A 22,934-nucleotide genomic window follows, 5' to 3' on the forward strand; every position below is an offset into this window, starting at 1 on the left:
ACAAACCATTTTTGCTTATATTTCCATATATATTTGCACATGTTTCAATAAATCACTACACCTATTCCCCATTTTCCAGCAAGACATTATGAAATGAGGTGCAGCATGAGATTGTACAGCACTGTACTAATACTGACAGATGTTACAGTGAATAAGCCACAATTTTTTTTTCAATAAACAAAACTGTATAAATTTTTTTAAAATCTCAGTATACGAGCATTTGTGTTAAATGTTTTGAAACTAAACCTCATATGTGATTTAAAGGGAAACTGTAACTCTTTAAATGTAATTGCCTGAAGGTCAACAATGAATTATGAATCACATTTTTTTTTTTTTACAATAACGTGAAGGTGTAAATTAAAGCGACTAAGAAATATTATTCTGCATGGAGCAGAGAAAAGCAAAGAAAAAACACGTGCACTTTGCCAGTTTAATCTGTGATTAAATCTTCTCATGAGGTCTAATACCCTTTCAGTAAATAACATTTATTGCTATTCTGCCTGGGTTTAAATTATTTTAAAGAGATGATGATGCCTACTGATTTCAGATGCTGCAGTGAAATGATTGTTTTGCCCAGCCCAGTATTATCAGTGAGCCTTGGCTATATAACAGAAATAAAACAATTCAGAAGCACTTTAAATGCTGACTTGTTCCTACAGTTAATCCTGTGTTTTGTATTTAAATAGCATAAGTGCGAAACACAAATTGTAAAGCAAACCATTACTGATGATATTGCAGTCATATATCTTTTATAACATTTTAAAAGAATTAAATTAATTTTAAAACAGAGATTTCCTTTGATACAACTGTAGAACTTCAAGAAAGATACTTGTTGTGTCTTATTATACTATACTTACTATATTGCATTAAATCTCAGTGTGTGTTCGCTTTTCTTGTCTGCAAACTACAGCAAGACAATCAATTTTTGAGCAACCAATCTTGACACAAAAGTACATCTCACGCTCCTGAAGGTTTTTATCTATATAAAATATAGTGGGATATTGTGGGCTAAACCTATAAGGGTATTGCATGATTGTTTTTATTATTATTATTTCACAACAGTCCACAATGCAATAAGATCTAATGATTTTATTATCCTTAATATATTATGACGTCAACACTTTGAAAGCATCCCATCGTGTTTATGTCACGACAGTAACATACTAACGTTTCATTTCTATCCAGAAAAACCAGCAACCGCATAGCAACGTGGGTTGTATAAATGGATGGATGGATGGATGGATGGGTGAAAAGGGCGTTAATCGTTGTGTAGTGTGGCCATATTGGCAGTAGATGGCGCCACTGTTTTTCCTTTCGCGTTTGGGGCCAAATCTCAGTTTTCTCTTTCTTCCAGGTGCGGAGGTTGGGCCTTTCCGCTCTCCGTACAGGAATGTGAGCCCTGCATTACGTCAGTCATCCTGCCAGCGGCGAGAGAACAGCTCCGTCCAGGAGGTCTCAGCTCACTGCTTTTTTTTCTCTCTCTCCCTGTGGAGGATTAAAAGGCGTTTGTGTTTTCTTCCTGCTGTATTTAGAGGTGGGAATCTCGGACGGGGAGGAACGAAAGCGTGAAGCGGCTCATGACAGCTCTCCTCTTCAGTATGAGGAGTTAGTGAAAAAACAAAAAAGGGACTTGAATATCGACGACACTCTCGCGGAGTAGATGGAGGAACCAGGAGGTAAAGTGGTATTTCACACTGTACCTTTACACTGAAGTGATGCTACATTGCTGTGATGTAAAAGAGCACAATCTCTCTGTCTGAAGCGCTCAGCTCACACAATGTTTTTACCTTTTAAAACTGGGCTTTTTGGAGACCGAGCGCAGCGGCGAGTTGTTTGCTCGCTCAAATCCAGTTCCCAGTTAAACCAGTATTGCAATTTTCACATGAGGTTTCTGCGCTACACCTATTTACAGGGGAGGCTCGTTTCTTTCTTTGCAGATAAGTGTTACTGTGTGGGCTGTAGAGGAAAGATTCAAGACTCGTTTCAAATGAAAGTCCTCCAGGACACCTGGCACAACGCCTGCTTCAAGTAAGTGGCCGCAGAGCCTGATTTTAAGTACCCTCATTACTGTAATGAGCACAGTTTTGTCACTCATACTCATACACATACTATTTGTGTATAAGGAGGCGGTGTTCGATCGCGCTGACACAGACAGTTGTTTGTGTGATTGATTTTGTGTGTGTGTTTGTAGTTAGCTCTGTTTGGATGTACTTACAAATGGACCTGTGGATAATCCCAGAAGTTTCTGTTCTGTTGCCTAAACACACAGTCGTGTCTGTTTTCAACTGTTCACCATTGTTTTTGTGCACAAAATGTACTATGTAGAATTAGGGATGCACCGATACCGATACTGGTATCGGGTATCGGGGCCGATACTGTAAAATGTGTGTGTACTCGTACTCGTAAAAGTTAACCGATACCATGAACCGATACTAATGTAGCCCGGATGGGAATACTCATAATTCCCATGGACTTAAACGCCACGGTAACATAAGGCGTTCACAGTTGATGTTATGTGATGTAACTCTACCCTAAATGTAATTTGCCCTGTAATATGTCACAAGGTAAATACAGGTAATTAGAGCAATCAAACTGTTATGTTAATCATAAAAGTATTATTTTATGGTATGTAACTCTGAAGGGAGTTAAAATATTTTTCAGAGTTCTCATTTTCTGGAGGCCCGTGAAGGTAGCATAAAACGGGACCTGTGTATCTGTTGCAATGGAGGAGGAGAAGAGAACGGCATGGAGAGATGCACGAGGTTAGCTGAACCAAAGTGAGAGACTCGGCTAGTTTTACTGAGGTTAACCAGCACAAAAGAGTGTGTGACTAGAAAGCTGACCGTGTGAGAGCTTCACAACAGAGTGTGGGTGAAGTGACTTTTTGTTTCAATGGTCGCACCACCGTGGAAAACTGTGTTTCCAGCTACGACCGCCGAGGCTAAAGGCTAGCCCGGACTGCTTGGCTTCGCCAAGGAGGCAGCCGCTATGGACTGTCGGAGAGCTGGACAGTGACTGGCTAATGTGCTGTAGCAGAGACAGCATCGGGTCCGCAGGGAGTGGATTTAGTGTGGGACTGGTGAACGGCGATCTACCGGGCAACGGAACTGTAAGTCAGACTTTTGTGCTCTTACTGGGGAGAAGATGATTTTTCTCCATCGTCCGGCGTGAGCAGCAAACAGGCCTGCAACAAGTGTGAGTGTGTGGAGCCCATGTGTGAATATTGTGTGTTTAGTGGATTTATATAACGTGTTTTGGAGTGTATATTAGTGATAACATAAGTTGGGTTGTTTAATATAATTTGAAAGGGAATTATTTCATTTATACAGTGTATTTCATTTGGTTAAGGAATTGTAATATCATTTGAGTTTAAAAAAGGGATGTGTTGTACAGTATTTGTCTCTGCCCTTACGTTCAGTAAACGTTTCGTTTGGGTTAAAGAGTTGTCTGGGGTCGTTTCTTTACTACTGGTTAAGTTTAACTTGTGTGTGGTAGAAGTATCGGTTTTTGTACTCGGTATCGGCAAGTACTCAGATCCAAGTATCGGTATCGGATCGGTTTGAAAAAATTGGTATCGTTGCATCCCTATGTAGAATGTCATTCCGCAGTCCCAGCTGACAGATCTCCTCCCCAGGAGGACTTTGCCCCTTCTGCTCTTAAGCTTAATGATTGCCACCGTGGAGATGATGTGAGCTCTCTGGTTCGTACAGGTCACTGACCATATTTTTGTGTGCAGCAGTAAACCTGCAGTTTGATGCCAACATACTGCACGTGCCAATATTATATAACACACAGAGGGTTTTTCCCCATGGAGCTCAGTTGAAGGTTGTTTTTTTTTTTCCTCCCGTGTTAAATAAGATGGCTCAGGTTGTTTAACAGGAATGACATGTGGTATTTCAGCTTACTCCGGGATCACAGTTACATTTGCTGGGTCATATTTAACTAACATTATAAAACTGATCAGCAAAAGCTGGCTGCCTGAATCTGTGAAATATTGCTCATTAGTGAATGTTTTTTTTCCCTCTCTCTCTCTATCTCTGACTGAGAAGGCGCACCTAACACACACAAGTACACCCAAAAATGTGTTTGGTGTTTGGGAGTGGATCAGGGTTCCTCTGGCACTAAAAATAGAACGCATTTAATATTTTCTAGGTTGACTGAATTTTACAGCTGGAAAAAAAAGAGACTCTTAAGCCAGTATGTATGTGGCAGTGTCCTTGCACAACCTTTGATTTCACTCTTTTAAAGCACACACTTCTCAATAACACACAAAGCCTGTTTATCTCAGCAGCAAGGTTCCTGACGCAGCTGCGTTACTCACCCTTGATGCTCTCCCTCCCTTTGTTCTTTTATACCTTTTCACATTTTTGGAATTCCTGGTTATTTCTTTGTCTAATAACTTTCCTCTTAAGTTTCTGCATATGTGAAATATTTTGCATGGGTGTTTGTTTTGGTTTTTTTCTAAGCACCATTGTAAGCTGATGCCATCGTCGCTCACATTCTTTGCAAGACATAACTCGTTAAGCAAACAAAAATAAAAATGTCCTTGCAGATGTGATACCCTGTGGTGTTCCCATTCTCTATCGTCAACATGCTGCCCCTCTGCCCTCCGTATACCTCCACCTTTTGTAACATTCTTGTGAGGCGGCGTCACTCTTGTTCCAGTAATCCTGGCAGTGTTATTCAGGCCTATAGGTAATGGCACGTTCAGCTCTGCAGCGTTCTGCATTCCTAGACGGCGAATCAGAGATGTGAGCTCTCTGTCTCAAACACTACAGAAGCCTTTGTGTTGTTGGGTTTTTTTTTTAAGACAAAACTATTTCCTATCTTGTTCACTGCTTTCCACCTGCATAACTACAGATCTTATTGCATTTTTTCTATGGTTAAAAATAGAGTCTTTCCCATGCTGGGGAGAGTTGTGTAACCAAAAATAGAAGCCACAGCTAGATTTGTACAACACTACTATTTTTCTTTTATGCCTTCATTTACATTTTGGTGTCGCCTCATACTTACATGTGCATTATAGACTTTAAATTCAGTGAAATTCAATGATTGTAAATAATTGTTTTGTTTTCAAGGAAAACAACTTTGAAAACAATCTTGTGCACTGGGTGCACATGAGCATTATTTAGAAGATGTGGATGAGTGGATGTTTGCGCCTCATTTAGCCTACCTGTGAAGACATTACATCAGGATGCGCTGTTGGAAGCAGGCCAGCCAGTGGAGGCTGTAGAGGATGCTTTGGAAAATGTGGAAAGTCTTATGTCCTTCTTGTGGAGGTTACTTAGGTACAAGCAGCATACCGCTTCATTGCAAGTACTTTTCCTGATGGCTGTGTCCTCTATTGGCATAATAAAAGTTAAAGGTGTTGACTTGGCCTCCAAATTCTCCATATCTGAGTCCAGCCGAGCAGTTGTGGGGTGTGTCCAGGATAAACGGGTCTGATGGAGGCCCAATTTCACAACTTTGAGGACTTAAAGGATCCGTGGTGAACTTGTTGGTGCTGATGCTGTTGCACACAGTGAAATACGCCTTTGTCAGGCTTTCAAGGCCACATGTAAAAGATCATCTCAGTGTCTATTTCTATCATTACTGCCACACTTTAACAAAGGACTCCAACGGCAATGCATATTTAAGGAAACAAGTAGTGTTTATGCAGGCAACGTGACTGTATTAAATAACCATCTGAGGTAAGTGCACACGCCCATTCAGCACCATGTATACAAGGAAGTTAGGTGTTTTTTATAAGCACACTTGCATTACTTAATGTAGATGGTAAAAGGAACAAAATGTATAATACAATACAATTTTGTACACAAATGCTTTTTGTTCAGATCAAGTTTTTTTTTTTTTTTTACTAGTTCTTTGCATGTTTGTTTTCTCTCCTCCACCTAGACACACAGTATGTTGTACATTCAGTATTTTTGAAGAAATACACCTTTTTTTTTTCTTATTTGTAACTGTTGTATCTGTGAGTGTTGATACCTCCAGCCGTTGTTGGTGCTGTGCTGACATTACTTGTCTGTGTGCTACAGTTTGACAAATACTGAATGTTTCAGGTTGATGGCAATGTCTGGGTGCTACAACAATCAAATGTGTATAGTGACCTGTATTTATTTATTTATTTATTTATTTATTTATTTATTTTTAACTTAGTCACTTTATTAGGTACATCTTGCCAGTAATAGGTTGGACCTGCTTTTGTGTTCATAACTGCCTTAAGTCTTCATGGCATAGATTCATCAAGGTCCTGGAAAATTCTTCAGAGATCATTATCCACACTGATGTGATAGCATCACACTGTTGCTGCAGATTTCTCAGCTGCACATCCATGATGTGAATCTCCCGTTCCACCACATCCCAAGGGTGCTCTATCAGAGTGAGATCTGGAGATTGTGGAGGCCATTTAAGTACAATGAACTCATTGTGATGTTTAAGAGACCAGTTTGAGATGATTTCAGCTTTGTGATATGGTGCGTTATTTCACTGGAAAAAGCTTTTAGTTTCTTTTTTTTATTATTTTAGTGTTAGCTTAAGAATTTATAATTGTTATTGTGTGTGTGTGTTGTATATTGTAATATGTCAGGGGCAACCTTTTGGAAAATCTAAACAGGTACTAAAACAAAAGCGCACAACCTTTTTAAAGCTGAAGACGCCTGACTCTCAGGCAACTAGTAATAACATTTTTACCAAAGCAACAAATTCTAAAAATGAGGCTTTTATTTGACTTTATTTTTTGTGAGTTTTCCAAGTTCACAAAATCATTTCCGAATATTTTTTTTAAATTTAAGTTAACTAATATGTTTTTCACTTCTAGTATAAGTTTTTAGTTTTGTTTTAGTTAACTATAATAACCTCGTGTCAGACTACCATCCAGTTGGCACCGTAATTGTATTGCAGCAGAAACGAGTCAATAATGATATAATGCTGCATCTGTATTTTCTCCCACTCGTAATGATGTTTGATAACGTTATTAATCATTTAATGAAAATGCCAAATTTGTGTAATATTGCGTCACACCCAGACATCAGATGTTTGGCCTTTTAGTGCAGTTGTGACCACAGCAGCTTAGCAAGCGTTACTCATGCAATCTTGACTTCAGGATAATTATTCTGCTCTGTTACTCCTCATCACAGCACAGTGTGATACACCGGGCTGTGTCTTGTGTCCTTTTCTTTTATGTTGCTTTCATGTCAGAGGAAAAAGGTTTGTTTCCTGACACAAATATGGATCTGTTTCATGTCACGTCCTCTCTGCCTCAGAGCCAGCTGTTCCCTCATTCTCCACTTTTCTCTCTGCAGCACAGACACAAACATGTGGTCTTTCCTCCAAAGGACAGCTCCTTCTTAAGTAATGCCAGAAAACTCTGAAATATCTGGAGTCTGTGCCAAAGTCAATAATCCTGGATGAACTATACCTACAGTGGAGAGAACAACGTGATACGCGGGTCTCAGCTGAAGACTGGAGCCAACACCAAAAGAATAAAAATGCATACAATAAGCATTTAAAATAATGTTTTTGTCTTCATCGAGAATCTGATGCTTTTCTCCTAACTGGCAAAATAATCATGCTGGGAACCACTCTAAACTGAAAGTAGTTGACTGTTTAATATTATAGCTGTTCCCCTATGCAGCCAGTATATTATCTCACATCTGCTGTTAGTTTTGAGCATAAGTTTGAGAGAAATCAATGCAGTGAACAGCTTTTTCTTTCCTGTTCAAATGCAAATAGTCGACTGGGCTGACGTCTCTTTTTCACTGTGACTCATTTGTCTACATGTCATCACTGAGACATCAGGATTCTTCTTCAGATGAATGTGTAACCAAGGTGGAGAGGGGGGAAAAAGCTTGAGGAATGATATGCAAAGTCGGGCAAAAGTGGCTCCAGAGGCTTCAGTAATCCAATCTCTCATAAAGTGGCTCATCCTGGTTCGGGCCCTGGCAGTTAAATCTGCTGCCATCATTTTTGCATAACCAGTGCAGCTTGTTCAAGGAGCGCTCAGTGCCTGCAGGTGCTTCCCAGTCTGCTGGTAACTTCAGCATTCTTCACTCTGAACATTTTGTCTCAGTCTCAGGCATTAACGTCCTCTTACCTCTGCCAAATATCAGTTTCGATTAGCAGCTAGTCATTTAACAGGAGCAGCAGTCGGCACTATTTATAATAGTAGTGCTAGCTTTTACTATGACACTTCGTTAGACTGTTGAAGGAAGAGAAGTACAATGAGAGACACTCAGAAATCCTAAACCCCAGGATGGGTTTCTGAGCTAATGTGGCTAACAGCATGACTTGTTAGTATTTAATATGACCTACCTAAGAAAATGAACTGTAATCAAAAGCTGTATTATAGCCCAACTGGATAATTTGAGGACTTTGCCTCTGTAGAGTCTTATCTTGAGCCTGCTTATAGGTTGCGGTGATCCTGAATCCCATTAAGCACTGAATAAGGACTTGGCAGCTATACAGGCACTGCGCAGTCTTCAAGTAAGAAAAGTTCTCCCAAATCCAACGTCTGCTTCTTCAAAAGTGGAACATTTTTATTTAGTTAGTTACTTTTGTGATCCCTGCCTCTCTAACAGTGCAAGCCTCAGGACATTTCAGCTACAAGGTATTCGTACTGTTGTACACCTTGTAAAGCAAGGAATGTTACATGTGTGGAATTGACAATTGGCAAAGCGATCAGAATTTTTGTTACAGCTTTTCTCGTGTGATGCTTTTACTCATTTATTTTATTTTAAAGACACCTTTTGAAAAAAAGGTTCCATATTCTTGAGACATTCATTGATTAATCAAAAATTACACTGAGATTCGTTAATATTTTTTTGGTACATCATCAAGTATAAATGGTATAAAACACGGATATGGCACTGTGGTGTCACCCTTCGTTTTTGGACTCCACATTTTGAAGCTACCGTAAGCTGTAGCCATGTTTTTTTGTTTGTTTTTTAAGCCAGCTGTTACCTTTATACAGGTGAAGGGTGGAGTGCGATTCAGCAAACGTGGTTCACATGCTGCATTTATAAATTGTGTGGGTGCAACACAGACACACCTATCAGCTTATTAATTCTAAGCAGTGGATTAATGTAATCTTACTCGCCAAACAGGAGCACAAGCTTCTAGAATGAGCCAGCGAGCACACAGCAAGCCATATTATTAGTCAGATAATCCATTTAAAAAGCTCCAATAGCACACACACAATGAAGAGGTTCAGTCCAATGACCACATAATTTTCTCAGGGATTAATAAAATATTCTGATTCTGATTTTGAAGGCCTCGATGATGCTGATAACAGATAACTGAATTATATCCATGGATGAGTTATAGAAAATTCAGCCCCTAATATGATTTTCAAAGCTGTGAAGTTTTTGACACCCTTTTTGGCTACTTGAGGAATTGCAGTTTTTGCTACTTCTGCATTCGCTGAATTCTTCAGTTCCAGAGGTTGACCCTTGTGAGGAGGGTCTGCCAAGTGCAACAGAGTTAATGGACGTTTCACAGGTTACCAACATATATGACGCAGCACGCACAAACAAAAGTCCAAAGTTTTCATTCTTTATGTTTCTTGAAATTTTAAAAACTCCTAGATTAACAAGCAAAACTGATTTTATTTATCCGTGTTTGCTTATTTTTGATTCATTTTTAACTTGAAGACATCAAAGTCACTTGTAGCACATTTGCAACTGATTAAACTTCTGATTTAAAAAGTCAATATTTTTGCAAGAAACTGTCCATCAATGACAGTCCACATGGTGTTATCACCACAGAGTAAAGATTTTAAAGTCAGCAGCATCATTGAGGGGGCAAATTTCACTGGCTGACTGGCCACGTTGCACCCCTAGGTATGTGTGGCTGCCCTGACCTCACAGGTGGTTTACTGGATGAGAATTTAGGGCAGTTTGGATTTGTTTTGTTTTTCTGTTTGTTTTTTACATTGTGCATGAGAAACTGTTCAAAAAAACACTCCTTTTTTCAGAGATATTGCAGATGCTGAAGTTAAGATAAGAAACATTAGAAATATTGGAAAATCCAGGTCTTTATTATGTAAATGCTTGACTGCTTTTGTGCACAGTCAGTATTCTCTATCAGCATCTTTGGCTGGCTTTTTCCCTGCTGTGTCTCACATGTGTTGTACATCCAACATCCATGCAGTCAAACAGGCTTTTTGAGGCTTCTGAGCGCCATCATGTCATCATAGACATCTGCTTCACATTTCAAAATCCATTCTGAAATCTTTTGTTCTGCCTCTGTAACCCTGAGTGTTGTTTTTTTTTTTTCTGTCTCCTTAGATGTTCTGTGTGCTGTGACCACCTGACTAACTGGTACTATGAGAAGGACGGCAAGCTGTACTGTCGCAATCACTACTGGGAAAAGTTTGGAGAGCTCTGTCATGGTTGCTCTCTGCTCATGACTGGACCTGCGATGGTAAGTCTGCTGCTTTCATTCTTTTACTCCATTGTATGGAGGGTCTTTTGTTTTTGTCTTTTTTTTTTTAAGCTGTCACTCAAAGACACTGGAATCTGAGCCAACACCTAATCAGCCCAGACTCCACTAATTTTACATCTCCAAGCACTCTATGGCCTGTAAAAACATTTAGATAACATTGTTAGTTGCTTTTGGCTGAGACGGCACATGTAAGCTCGGGTGTGGTATGTGGAATAGATGCACATCTCAGGCAGTCAGGATGCAATTAAAGGTGCGATCAAGTTGCATGTTTTTTTTTTTTTTTTGGGGGGGTGGTCGTGTCTTGTAAATCCAATAGAAATTTTTACACAACATTGGCTGGGCTTCTCTTTTAATGCTTGCATGACACGCTGACCTGGCCTGGCACTCAGCCCTCTTGTGTTAAAGACTTGAAAATAACAGAGTTATCCATACTCTGGTGTAGAATGAGAATTACAACCCGCCAGATTGTTTTTTTTGCTCTTTGCGCGTCTGGTACGTTTTGTTTTTTCTTTTGGAGACTCTCAACACTGGGTCGAGACTGTTTGACCACTGCTGTTTGCATGTGATTGCCTGGCTTTCAGCGTCTGTCTTGCCATGATCTTATAACACCAGTTGCCAACCCTTTCCCTGCCTACTTAAATAATGCCAGAAAGCCCACAGACCATGTCAGTACGCTCTGTTCCTGTTTCTGCTTACTGCTCCAGATTAACGTGCGTTAAAAGGCAGGGGGCAGTGTTTTTTTGTGGCAGTTATTACATTTACAGATGAGTGATACTTCACATGGGCTGCTGCTGGACTTAGCAGAATGCGGTCTAGACTTTACTTGTGAATTACTTTCCCCCCCTTGAGGCCCCATTATGTTCCCTCTCAGTGCAGAACTTCTCCACAGTTCTCTGTTAATGCATGCCACACTCTGCCACTCACATTATGATCCGTACAGATGGTATAAAGAACAAATGGCGCCTGCTTTTTGGGGTTTGTTTCTCCACAAAGAGAAAATGTAATTAATAAAAAATAAAAAGCCAAGTTGATCAAAGTAAAGAAACTGACATCCACTAAATTTAACCCAAATGTCAGGCAGCATCAATTTTTTAATATCTACAAATCAAAAACCTAAAACTGAGGTGGCCACAAATGGGGTCACTTTTCTAGCATGGAGCCAGGCTCAAGTTTTTCTTTTTGCCACCAAGCAACACACATAATGGAGTCCTCTATTTGGTTCTGGCATTCTGCTTCATCAGCCAGCAAAGCCAAGTGTTTTTGGCAGGGCATAACTGGCACCGGAGCCTCTCAGCCAGAAAGAAAATCATTGTGGTCCATCAGCGGAGGAGGGTCATGCAGAGCTGCTGCTTGTTAAGTATTCAAGTCCAGAACACTATTGTTTCTGTCCTGGTCCAGCTGATTGTTAGTTCACTGATTCTTTGGAGATGTTTTTGGAATTCAGAGCACCGTGTTTATGATCAGTTTATGCAATCCCGCTTTTGTTTTCCAGTGTCATATTTTTCTGCCCACAACGGGGTCACCGTTAATTGTCCCTCACTTTGATCTGGCTTTGCCAAGTTTTTACAGCTCCGCACTGCTGTCTGAGCCTCAGGCAGGTTTGCGGCTGCTCTTAGTCACTGGTGGTTTTTCTGTTCCTGGCTTAAAGGCAGGGAGGTACTGACAGACTCCTGATATGTCACAATGATTTGGCTGACATCACTTTAATCTCTCGGGAGCAGCAGGGAATCCTTTCACAGCACGAAGTTTCTGACTCAGAGCTGTGGCAATAATGTGGGAAAAATACTGAGCAACTCCCCATGTGCTTATTGCAAATAGCTGAGATAACTAATCCATAGTTTTAGGACTTCTGTTTGCATCAAAGACAAACAAAAATCAAAGCTTTTGATTTATTTGTTTCTGTTATAAAACAGTGAGAAAATCAGAGTTGCTGCTCTTCTGCTGGTGCTTATTTCAGCTGCTCCCTTTAAAGGTCACCATAGCAGATTATCTTCCTCTGTCACACCAACCCTCTGCATGTCCGCCTTCATTACATCCATAGTTAAACCAAGCCCTGGCAGGGTCCGGTATGTTTGATCTGGCAAACATTTTATGCCGTATACCATTCCTGACGCAACTCTCTCCATTTATCCGGGCTTGGGACCAGCACTAGGAGTACCCCCACGGCCACCAAGCTCTGCTCACAGCTTGAAAGCATGAATATTGAAATGTAAAATCTTGTCCATTCTAGCACTGTTTTGAAAAATATGTCCACATAAAGAGGCCACATCAGGAGCATGCCAAAACAAGAGATGATGATATAACGCTAAATTTCTAGAAATGTTGTCCAATCAGAAGCGACAAATAAGAACACGGCACACAGGCTGATGGCAGAAAAAAGGGGTTAAAGATGCACGGTTCTGAGGTTGCTTTTCTTGTCCACATGTAAACACAGAAAATCAGTTTCTCTAAATCTTTAGAATTACGATTTTTTAAATTCTCCTTTTTCAGTGACTTATTCCATCCACAACAACCGTTTTAAAGCCAAAATGCATAAAACAAGATACATTTTCCAAAATACCCATGGACATGTGGACAGGGCCACACATGGTTGTATTGGGCAGGTTTTGATAATTGGCGGTCTGGTCTAACAATACCAGGTGAATGTAATCTTTAAACCCTCTCAAGTCCCACTGATCCCCCCCATTAACTTTCAGTCACTTTCCCTTTGTCTTCCTCGCCTCCTCCTCCTTTTTTTCTTGTTGGGTACAGTTTCAGCAGTTACTCCCATTGTTCCCAGGTCCACTATTTCAGCTAGCGGGAAAACAAAAGCGCCATCCTCTTCCTGTTTTGGTTTCACAATCAAGCCTTCATTTTCACAAGAGGCTTTGTACCTGGTTGTAGACAAAACTGTCCAATGTGTGCAAGATTTCTAGGAAAACACTTTAAGCCCAGACATTTTTGTGCAATTAACTTGTATTTCATCACAAGTTAAAACCAAAACTTTGTCTATTGCCTATTTAATTACATAAATAATCCTGAAATCAACATTTTACTTGTTTGCAAAGGGTAGACATATGATCTCATCTTGCATGAAAGGGATGAAAACAGTGTGATGAAACTGAAGTCCTGCATGCATGTCAGAAAGGGAAATCGATGACTGATACGTAGGCAGTGTTGGTGAGAAGCAGCTGAAAGTTTCAGACCATTGAAAGGGAGAAAGCCAGTAAGACGAGTGTGTCAGATCCACAGAGGGTGATGTCATAGCAGATTCCAGACAGGCTGAGAGTGAAGCAGGTGTTACGGCTATGTCACCGCTCACAGTGGGAGGGAGGAGGGCAGAAAACAACACGCAGCTCACAGCTCACCGGCAAAGCACAACAGAACAAGAGAGCAGGCTCGTCGTGTTACTTCTGAATGGAGAACTAGCCCGTTTGTTTCTGGTTCCAGGTGGCTGGAGAACATAAGTACCATCCTGAGTGTTTTGTTTGCTTGAGCTGCAAGGTGGTCATTGAAGACCGGGACACCTACGCTTTAGTCGAGAGGTCAAAACTGTATTGGTAAGTCACCTGCACTGGATTTCTTTAAAGCTGTTTGTTGAGAACTGCTTAGAGCAGCAATTGTAGGGCATTAACGTACATGTCTCGGTATGTAGGCTGATTTTTATAGTCTATAAGTAAAGGTTGTAAACTCATTTATAGACCACTCCAACAGCCGTTCCATGAAAAATTAGCCAGGTGCTTCCAGCTAACGCCACCAGAGTAGACTGATTTTATTTTTTTTCTGCAGTGTCTATAGAATATTTAGTGAAGCCAGATACATTTTTACCTTCATGTTTAGAGTATTTTAAGTTTTTTAATTAACAATCATTTTCCCAGCATTTCTAAGCACTCAGATACATAGATATAGATAATGGGTATTTTATTGATCACACATGGGTAATTAGTGTACATAAAATAATATGTACACTATAAATCTAAGAAAAACCACAACATAACATCACTCATACCTGATGCGGTTTCATCAGCATGCCATTTCTAAACTTCTATTTAACAGCCATAAGCTACACTCACGAGTGTTAAAACTTGACTATATTGGAAAATTGCTTTGATCCAGGAGTAGTCACAGCTTGGGGTCATATGCTGTACCTTTTTTTGGTCAGCTGCCTGTCCCACATGATGACATGAGACTTAAAAATGTACCCAGAATGCAATGTTTGAATTTTTTTATCCAGTGAGTTATCGCAAAAATGGATAAAGCAGCCGATACACCAAAGCTTGTTTCTGTAACTCTATGGCACTGATATTAAATTGGTGCAATATTGATAATAAAGCAAAAAGACCTGTTGAGCAAAGATTAGATTTTACCTTAGGTTGCAACACTTGGTTGGTCTAAACTAAACTTGATCTTATGTGTTTTCCAACCCTGGACATTTCATGTGGTTCTTCTGCTGCGATTCAGTTTTATAGTCCTTTAATTAAAAATCCTTGTCCCCTCTTTTTCTAGAGCGTCTTACATTTAATTGTACTGGCCAATGCCAGGAATGTCTTAAAAAGTTAATGTTCACCCTCAAGTATGTTTGCTCACGATTAGTTGGTCACTACTGCATGACTTCCTGTTACTCTGTGCCCTCTGAACCAAACTTTAATAAAAATGTGCTTCTGCATTCTCCTGGTGTGAACAGCGGAAAGTGCTACAAGCAGGAGGTTCTCACACCCATGTTGGAAAAACGCTCGTACGACTCGGTCCTGGACTCCCTGCCCCACACGGTGACCCTCATCTCGATGCCTTCTGCAGCCAATGGGAAGAGAGGCCTCTCTGTGTCAGTGCTGAGGGATGTCAATGGCTCAGCGAGTGTTCAGGTCAAAGAGTAAGTGGGACCTCGTGATGTCTGACTCCATGCCTGTCCTCGAGGCTCTGTGGGAACAGCATGAGTAATGCTTTACGTAACGTTGATTATAGGTTGACTAAATAGCAGGTGTGTGTAAATAAGCCACTGAAAAAAAAAAGTACTTATTGACAGATTAATAATATATGGGAGTTTCTCGAGTCCTGGTGTCCTGGTGGGCAGACAGAACCGGCTGTTTTTAAACCAGCACATTTATTTCATAGTCCTCACTTACTCATTCACTTACTGTTTTTCAGGGTCAGAGGAATGCTTATTAGTCCAGAGGTTCGAAATGCCATCCATGTTGGAGACAGGATTCTGGAGATCAATGGCCTTCCTGTGGCGACTTTGATGGAGCAGGAGGTGGGCTTACATATTATCTCTGATACTTATGGAGTCATAAGTGAAGTCATTCAGCCAAAGCCAATTAGTTTCATCGTTAACGCAATTCCTTGAGTGCACTTTCGCATAGTAATGTTGTTATATAATCGCTGCATATTTGATTTTTGACATTCTTCTCATTCCTCGATCATTTTTGCATAAGCTGGGAGCCAAAGGTGTGTAATGACTGCACTTATAGGCTCATTCCCACGATCTCAGCGTTTTTGTGTTTGACTGGTTGGTTCCTTTTTAATATTTTTGTTATCATTAAAGATAACGAAAATATCAGAACAGAATTTCACCAGACAAATAAAATAATGCATTAATGAAAAGAAATACACAATAAAAGGAAACTCATGTTCTTGCCCAACATGAAGTAACTGACATCATCGTGAGCTTATGAATAGTTTGGTGCTGTTGAATGAAGACTAACTCACAGAACTTGATTTAGCTTCTTACTTACTGACTCATTAGCTGGTCATCTTTACCTGTCAGACTCTGCTGTGTCAAAGGGTGAACAGAGACAATATTATAACATTGCATGAACTGGGCTTTTAGTTTCCTTCTTCCTCGAACAAAGCACATGGTGCTCAACACTGGGATGGTTGTTCCCTTTAAACGTAAGCATATCTAGACACTCTGATCACAGTAACTTGGTCACTGCTGTCAGCATGCATGTCACACGTCCTGCAATTTATGTGGTGGGAGTGTTACCACCTACAGCACTGGACTTGCGTCACACACAGGCTTCTTAAGGAAAAGGGCTGAGCCGGTAACAAAACTATGACTAAACCTCAGATTTCACCATCAGTTGTCATTTGGATAAGCAAATACCAGACTTAAAGTATTGACGTTGAACCAGGGATCTTTGACTGATGATTTTAAGCATCAGTTCTGAATATAGTTATAAATTATACTGGTATTTATTTATTTTTGCAGTGTTGTTTAGGAAGTTTTATTACATTGCCATCAAATCATCCTAAGGGTGAAGGATGGTAGTTTACAGGAAGTAATTGTGGGATTTGTTGTTAAAAAGCCTGCAAATAGTGTAATTGTGGAAAGTCCATTAACCCTAGTTAATAAATATATACCGGTATATGTATAAATTTTTTTTCTATCCAGGTGGATGATCTCATTCACCGTACCAGTCACACGCTGCACCTTCTAATAGAGTACGACCCAGTCAGGCATCGTTTGGACCGGCTAAGGCTGGAATCACCAGGGAACCGGCTAGGAGTCCCAGCCACCTCCCGCATGCGCATGTCCTCACCATCTGACACGGTGCTGGAGAGGACAGATGTGGTTGACGATGGCACACTGAAAAGGAGGTCTTTAAGGTATGTTACAACAACCAAAAAGCATGCAGCTTCCATATTTTGGAGTCTGTAATGAAGAAGAGATCAGGGATGTGAGTTATCATTAATGAGCTATGTTGTGTTTCAGGCGCAGTAACAGTATATGCAAGTCACCGGGACCAACTTCTCCTAAAGACCATCCATTTATTACACGAGACATCGGGCGCTCGGAGTCCTTGAGGTCCTCCACTAGCTGCTCTCACCGCATTTTTCGGCCATGTGACCTCATACACGGAGAGGTCTTAGGAAAAGGATTTTTTGGACAGGCGATCAAGGTGGGTCCTTTACTCTTTTACTCCTGCCATCAAGCAAGTTTTGTGAGCTTCATGTAATTCATGTTTCCTTCTGTCGCAGGTGACTCATAAAGCCACAGGCGAGGTGATGGTGATGAAGGAGCTGATCCGGTGTGATGAGGAGACCCAGAAAACGTTCCTTAAAGAGGTTGGTAATCTGCAGCAGGAGCCTCTGATTAGTCACAGACAAAGCAGAATCCACTGTCTCTGTATGGAGCTGTTTATTAATACACACCACTAAAGGCACGGCACACGACCCAGTAGTTAACTCGTTGTATTTGTTGTTGTTGCCAGTGTCTTGTGGAAACGCATTAGCTTGACTTGTATTTTATTCAGTGCTTTTTATCCCACAGACTCTCGTGTAAACCAATTTCGGATCATCTGCTTATAATAATCTGGAGTTTTTTTCTTTTTTTTCTGTCACACGTCTAATCTTCAGGTCAAAGTAATGCGAAGCCTTGACCATCCCCATGTTCTGAAGTTTATCGGCGTGCTATACAAAGACAAAAGGCTCAATTTGATTACTGAGTTTATTGAGGGCGGCACGCTGAAGGATTTCATCAGAGACATGGTGAGTCTAAAAAGCTGAAACACTCCTCACCCACAGTGAAGCACAAAAACAGTGGCCGAAGAGAGGGTTTTTTTTTTTTTTTTTGGTTTTTTTTTAAAACAGGAGTTATGTAGGGAGGGGAGGGAGGGTGGTGACCTGGAGTAAACTCTGCACTGATACAGGGCTCTGGACTCTATAATTGGCTGGGTTGCGTATCAACTGACCGACACGTGGAGTGAGAAAAGTTATAGAAAGTGTTCTCAGGTGAAACTTGGAACAGTCGCGCTCCACTCCTCCCCCCTACTGCCAACGCCTATTCAGCACACGCCCCACTGAGGAGAGTGAGGGTGCTTTGTCCCTAATGAGGCTTAAAGCATGTGGGGGAGGACTATTTTAGATTTTGTTTATTTCATAAAGGTCTAATTTCATTTAACATAGCTGTCTCCTACTTGGTGTAAAATCATTATATTTAACGCTGTTATGGTCTCTGAGAGAGCTTCTGTTTGTCTCATTGCTTTTTCTTTTTCCTGACTAACAGGACCCGTTTCCATGGGAGCAGAGGGTGAGCTTTGCAAAGGGTATTGCTTCTGGCATGGTGAGTTGGCCTCCTGCAAAGAACTTACAGCTGCTACTGTCACCTGACTGTATGTGTTCAAACATCCACATCTATTAGATATTAAGTGCCACAAATGAGCCGGAGAATGAAACTAATGAATTCAAAGAAAAAATGACGTTGAAAAACTATAACCATTAAGCTACTGTGTAACAAAATGTTTAACATAGCTGTAGATCTACCTCATGCTGTGACAACGTGCAACCCTTTTATTCATCTTGTAAAGATCTGATGAAATCTGCATTTAGAAGATTTGAGAACATGAATAATTTATTTTTGGATTTACTTGGGATTTTCTGTGTTTACTTGACATGACTTTCCCCTTTTTGTTTTTAGGCCTACCTCCACTCAATGAGCATCATCCACAGAGACCTAAATTCTCACAACTGTCTGGTTAAACTGGTAGGTGGCATTTCATCTTAGAAGCAGTTAAACATGATGAAGTGTGAATGGTTTTTATTTCAAGAATGAGCAAAAGCTGGGTTGTACGCAGCTTTTAATTTTTTTTAAAAGATACATTAACCCTCTCGAGGCAGGCGTTGCCGATTTGCAACAGTTAAAAACTAACAACCAATTACCCCACAAACATATTTTATACGTTTTTTTTACTCAGAAGTACCACTGCAGGACTTGATTGTTCATTAGCAACAAAAACCTAATTTGAGCCTGAGAGGGTTAAAACTTAGCAGACTCCAAACGAAGACCAAAGAGCATTAAACATATTTGGGATTTCTTGGTATTATATGGCATTATAAACCCTGTTCTCTCCTATCCTGGGTAACTAGAGAAGTAAAACCCTCGCTTGTAATCATTCAACAGGACAACACTGTAGTCGTTGCTGATTTCGGACTGTCCCGACTCATAGTAGAAGAGAAAGTTAAACCTCTACCTGAAAAACCTACCAATAAGAAGCGTTTTAGACGGCTTGATCGAAAGAAGCGGTACACCGTTGTGGGGAATCCTTACTGGATGGCTCCAGAGATGCTAAATGGTGAGTGGACATTAAAAAGGAGGAAAAAAACAGGAATGCCAGCTTAATGTGTACCCATTTTGTAATTACATTTATTTATCTGTTATTTCAGGTAAACGTTACGATGAGAAGGTGGACATTTTCTCCTTTGGAATTGTTCTCTGCGAGGTAAGATGCTGATTTTTACTCAGTTTACTCAAAGTAATGGCTTAACGAGCACATTTTGGGGTTAGATGACAGACCTCACATGCAATTAAGCCTTTCAAAGTAAGCACTGATGTATTTATGTGTGAAAGCATTGTATGCACATCACTATCTGTTTAATTGATTGCCTACTGTTTATCCTCCTTACTGTGATTCAGATCATTGGACAAGTCTACGCGGACCCTGAGTGCCTCCCCAGGACTTTCGACTTCGGCCTAAATGTTGGCAAGTTTGTGGAGAAGTTTCTCCCTGAAGACTGCACACCAGCTTTCTTTCCATTGGCTGTAGCCTGCTGTGACCTCACACCAGACAACCGGTGAGCCACAGCTTTTGCTTTAATGTGTTACAGATTTAATTTAACTTGTTATGAAAAGTTAATGTTCTGCAGAGTTGCTGACCGGTAAGGTAAAGTTCTTAATAACCTGAAAGAGTGAAGAGATGTGGCCATATGAGAACTGTATCTGCCTTCACTCGAGACGGTATCCGGCCTTTTAATGAAACTGGTTGTAGGAGGAGGAGTGAAACAAAAACCCTTTCAGATGCCATCTCAACCTGCTCGCTGAGGGACACGCCTCTGCTACCAGATTGCTTCCTCATGTTTTCTCTCAACCTTGTCAGTCTGGTTTTAGCCTCAAACCCCTCTCTGTGCCCTCGTTGACCATTCCTTTTTCTCCCTTTTTTATTCCTCAGTCCACCTTTTCAGAAGCTTGAGGACTGGTTTGCAGCTCTGTCCCTCAATCAGGAGCTGGGAATCCCCCTGCCAGCCGAACTGGAAGAACTGCATCAGAGCCTGAGTCGACTTTATTGGCCTAAAGACGGCTCTCCAAACCAGAGCTCCGATCAGTCGTTAACCCCAGTGGCAGCCTCTCCAGATTGCTCGAGCACGACAGACAATGGCACCTAGGACTTCTGCCTGTTCTGTCTGTATTTACTTTAGAGACACCCCTTACCTGCTGCACTGTGGATGTGTAAAAAGAGGAAAGTTGTATTGAACCCGAGCCGTATTAAAACTGGATAACCTGAGGTAGCTGGATCAATCTGTGTTTTTGGGACTTTAACCCTGTGAATACCAGTGAACTGCAAAGATAGTGCAAAAACATTTCAAAATTACAAGTGTTTACTAATTCCTCCTGTGCCACTCATTACAAAGAAGATTGTTCGCTCTGTATAAAGACAAAGAAAAAATGTCCTCCCTGGCAGAGGGAAAGACTCTTTCTTTCTAAGGCGGAGGACTTTATGCTCCCACGTGACAACAGTTTTGTTTTCTGTCGGGTTTCTTTTGGCTCTGGAGTTGTTGTTGCTGTGTGGAATGCACAGATCAGTCCTTGCCCAACAGAGGAGTCACTTCACTTCAGCGGCAAAGAAAACAAAGATCCTTGACAGTCTAGCTCATAGGCATGCTCAAATAAACAGGGCAGGACACGAAAAAAAAAAAACAGGTGTGACCTTGGGCAGCAAAGAAAGCAAAACACACCGCTGCTGCTGAGAATTCGCACATGATGGCAAAGAAATGTTCAGATTATGTTTATTCTAAGCATCACTCATCTCATTTTTGACAACCGTGGATCTGTGTACTTTCTAGCTTAATTATTTTAATTATTTTATCAAAATGTTGAACGAACACCGTGCAGATGTTTTATTTCTGTCGGGGGAAAAAAACGGGACAAAAGCTCTTTTACAGTTTAGGACTGTAATAATGATTGTCAGACATAATCATGCAAGAGCTGACTGTTTGGAAAAAGAAAAAAAACTGCCTTTGTACAGGACTGGATGTTTTTTCCACTGTATATAAGTATGTACATATTATAGCACTAATTTGATGTCTTGTTTTTTTTCTTCTTTTTTTTAACGGGACTTCTAGATTTGTATATTTTAGACATTTCGTCAGCGAATGACATTTTGGCCTTTTTTGCTATCATCATTCAGGGTACTGACAACCAGCTGTAACCACTATTATTTATATTAATGTAGTGTTTCATAAATAAACCTTCTGAAAGTTGCATTTTTAATTGTCATTATTCAGGTGCATGGCATCAAACGCTCTGAAGAGCGACGACACGGGGCGCCTAAGTTTGTGAATGCAACAACTCGAGAATGGGGCAATGTATGATTTTCAAATTCATACATAGGTGCAGCTACTAAAAAGTTCGAATTTTAGTGACCTCAAAGTCAAGGTCAGAGGTTAAGTTATCTAAAAATCTTGTGAATGCAGTGACTCAAGATCAATGTTCCCTCTAATTTTTCATGTGTCTGAGCGAACACACAAACTCCCTGAGCGATCCCTTGGACCACTGTGAGCGACATCAGACGTGTGCACTGTGGTCACGCCAGCATCGAATCCATCCAAGTTACATGGTTTATTAAAATAATCAAATTACAGCATTTACATTTATGTTAGACTACTTTTAATTAACTGCTTTAGCCCACTTATAAATGAAAATTTAAAAAATCTTGTTCATGACCTGTGTAGTATGTTAACACTATTGGAAGTAAAAATAACTTGAACTCCAATTTTGAAAACACACTTTTTTTCTTTTTTTCATAAAGCTCTGACTTGTATTATGAGTCTGTGGTCTGGGAGAGAGTCCTGTAACTCTGTCTGCCAAATACAGTATATAATGACCAATGTTGGGCAATTAATTATATAGTTACTTCTTCAAAAAAGTAACTGAGTTGGGCAAACAAAGTTTTTTGCAGCTGTTTACCTAAAAATGCAGCCAAGGCGTTTTTAAATAAACATTTCAAACTATTTACAGAACAATCAGCTGTTCTGCATCAAATCTGATGCCACACAAATTATTTGTGCCACTCCAAAAAATAATTTCTGTCCACTATGAGATAAAGGAGAACAACAGCCTGATACCTGCAGGCCTGACAACAGATGTATGACTCCTTTAACACCTGTAACATTCAGCAGTCGCCGACACACACAACAAAACTATTGACTACACTACACACTAACTACACAAGATTTGCGCTAAACGTCGCAAATCTCTCACATCTCAAAACACCGCCGTCACTCCTAAAACTTCCCCCCGTTTCTTAACAATAGATGCCACATTGCCATATCATTTTTTGATTGGTCGACATGGTACTTTTTTCGACCAATAGGAAAGGGTGGGGGTTGGTTTTGTTTTTGCTCACAGGCGGAGAGTGCTTTCGAGCGTTTTCCTTATAAAACGCCGTTTTTACCGTTTCTTCCCGCAGTAAATATAAACAACGACAGTATTCAGGAAGAAAACCAAACATTGTATATATTTT

At 40.4% G+C, this 22,934-nt stretch overlaps 1 protein-coding gene across 3 annotated transcripts; it reads left to right on the top strand.

Annotated features, from left to right (window-relative positions):
• The first annotated feature begins 1,413 nt into the window (after window positions 1-1,413).
• limk2 (LIM domain kinase 2) lies at window positions 1,414-21,668 on the top strand. 3 transcript variants are annotated; one of them, XM_063490097.1, is made up of 16 exons: window positions 1,414-1,676; window positions 1,938-2,028; window positions 10,284-10,419; window positions 13,870-13,979; window positions 15,104-15,289; window positions 15,565-15,670; window positions 16,811-17,025; window positions 17,132-17,318; window positions 17,398-17,484; window positions 17,776-17,907; window positions 18,425-18,481; window positions 18,836-18,901; window positions 19,319-19,490; window positions 19,582-19,637; window positions 19,832-19,989; window positions 20,364-21,668. In XM_063490097.1, exons 1-16 carry the CDS (start codon window positions 1,661-1,663, stop codon window positions 20,575-20,577), a joined length of 1,989 nt encoding a protein of 662 aa, XP_063346167.1. In that variant the 5' UTR covers window positions 1,414-1,660; the 3' UTR covers window positions 20,578-21,668. The 3 variants fall into 3 exon arrangements, with proteins under 3 accessions (XP_063346167.1, XP_063346169.1, XP_063346168.1); XM_063490099.1 differs by lacking the exons at window positions 1,414-1,676; window positions 1,938-2,028 and adding an exon at window positions 2,563-3,109; XM_063490098.1 differs by lacking the exons at window positions 1,414-1,676; window positions 1,938-2,028 and adding an exon at window positions 3,100-3,195.
• Window positions 21,669-22,934: the final 1,266 nt, after the last annotated feature.

The sequence above is a fragment of the Pelmatolapia mariae genome, linkage group LG12, assembly GCF_036321145.2.
Source record: "Pelmatolapia mariae isolate MD_Pm_ZW linkage group LG12, Pm_UMD_F_2, whole genome shotgun sequence".
NCBI classification, from domain to species: domain Eukaryota; kingdom Metazoa; phylum Chordata; class Actinopteri; order Cichliformes; family Cichlidae; genus Pelmatolapia; species Pelmatolapia mariae.

Bases quoted from the DNA above. Each gene is read 5' to 3' on its own strand.
- limk2 (XM_063490097.1), top strand. The intron at 15,290-15,564 runs GTAAGTGGGACC...ACTGTTTTTCAG, and splicing joins GCGAGTGTTCAGGTCAAAGA to GGTCAGAGGAATGCTTATTA. The intron at 19,491-19,581 runs GTGAGTGGACAT...CTGTTATTTCAG, and splicing joins GGCTCCAGAGATGCTAAATG to GTAAACGTTACGATGAGAAG.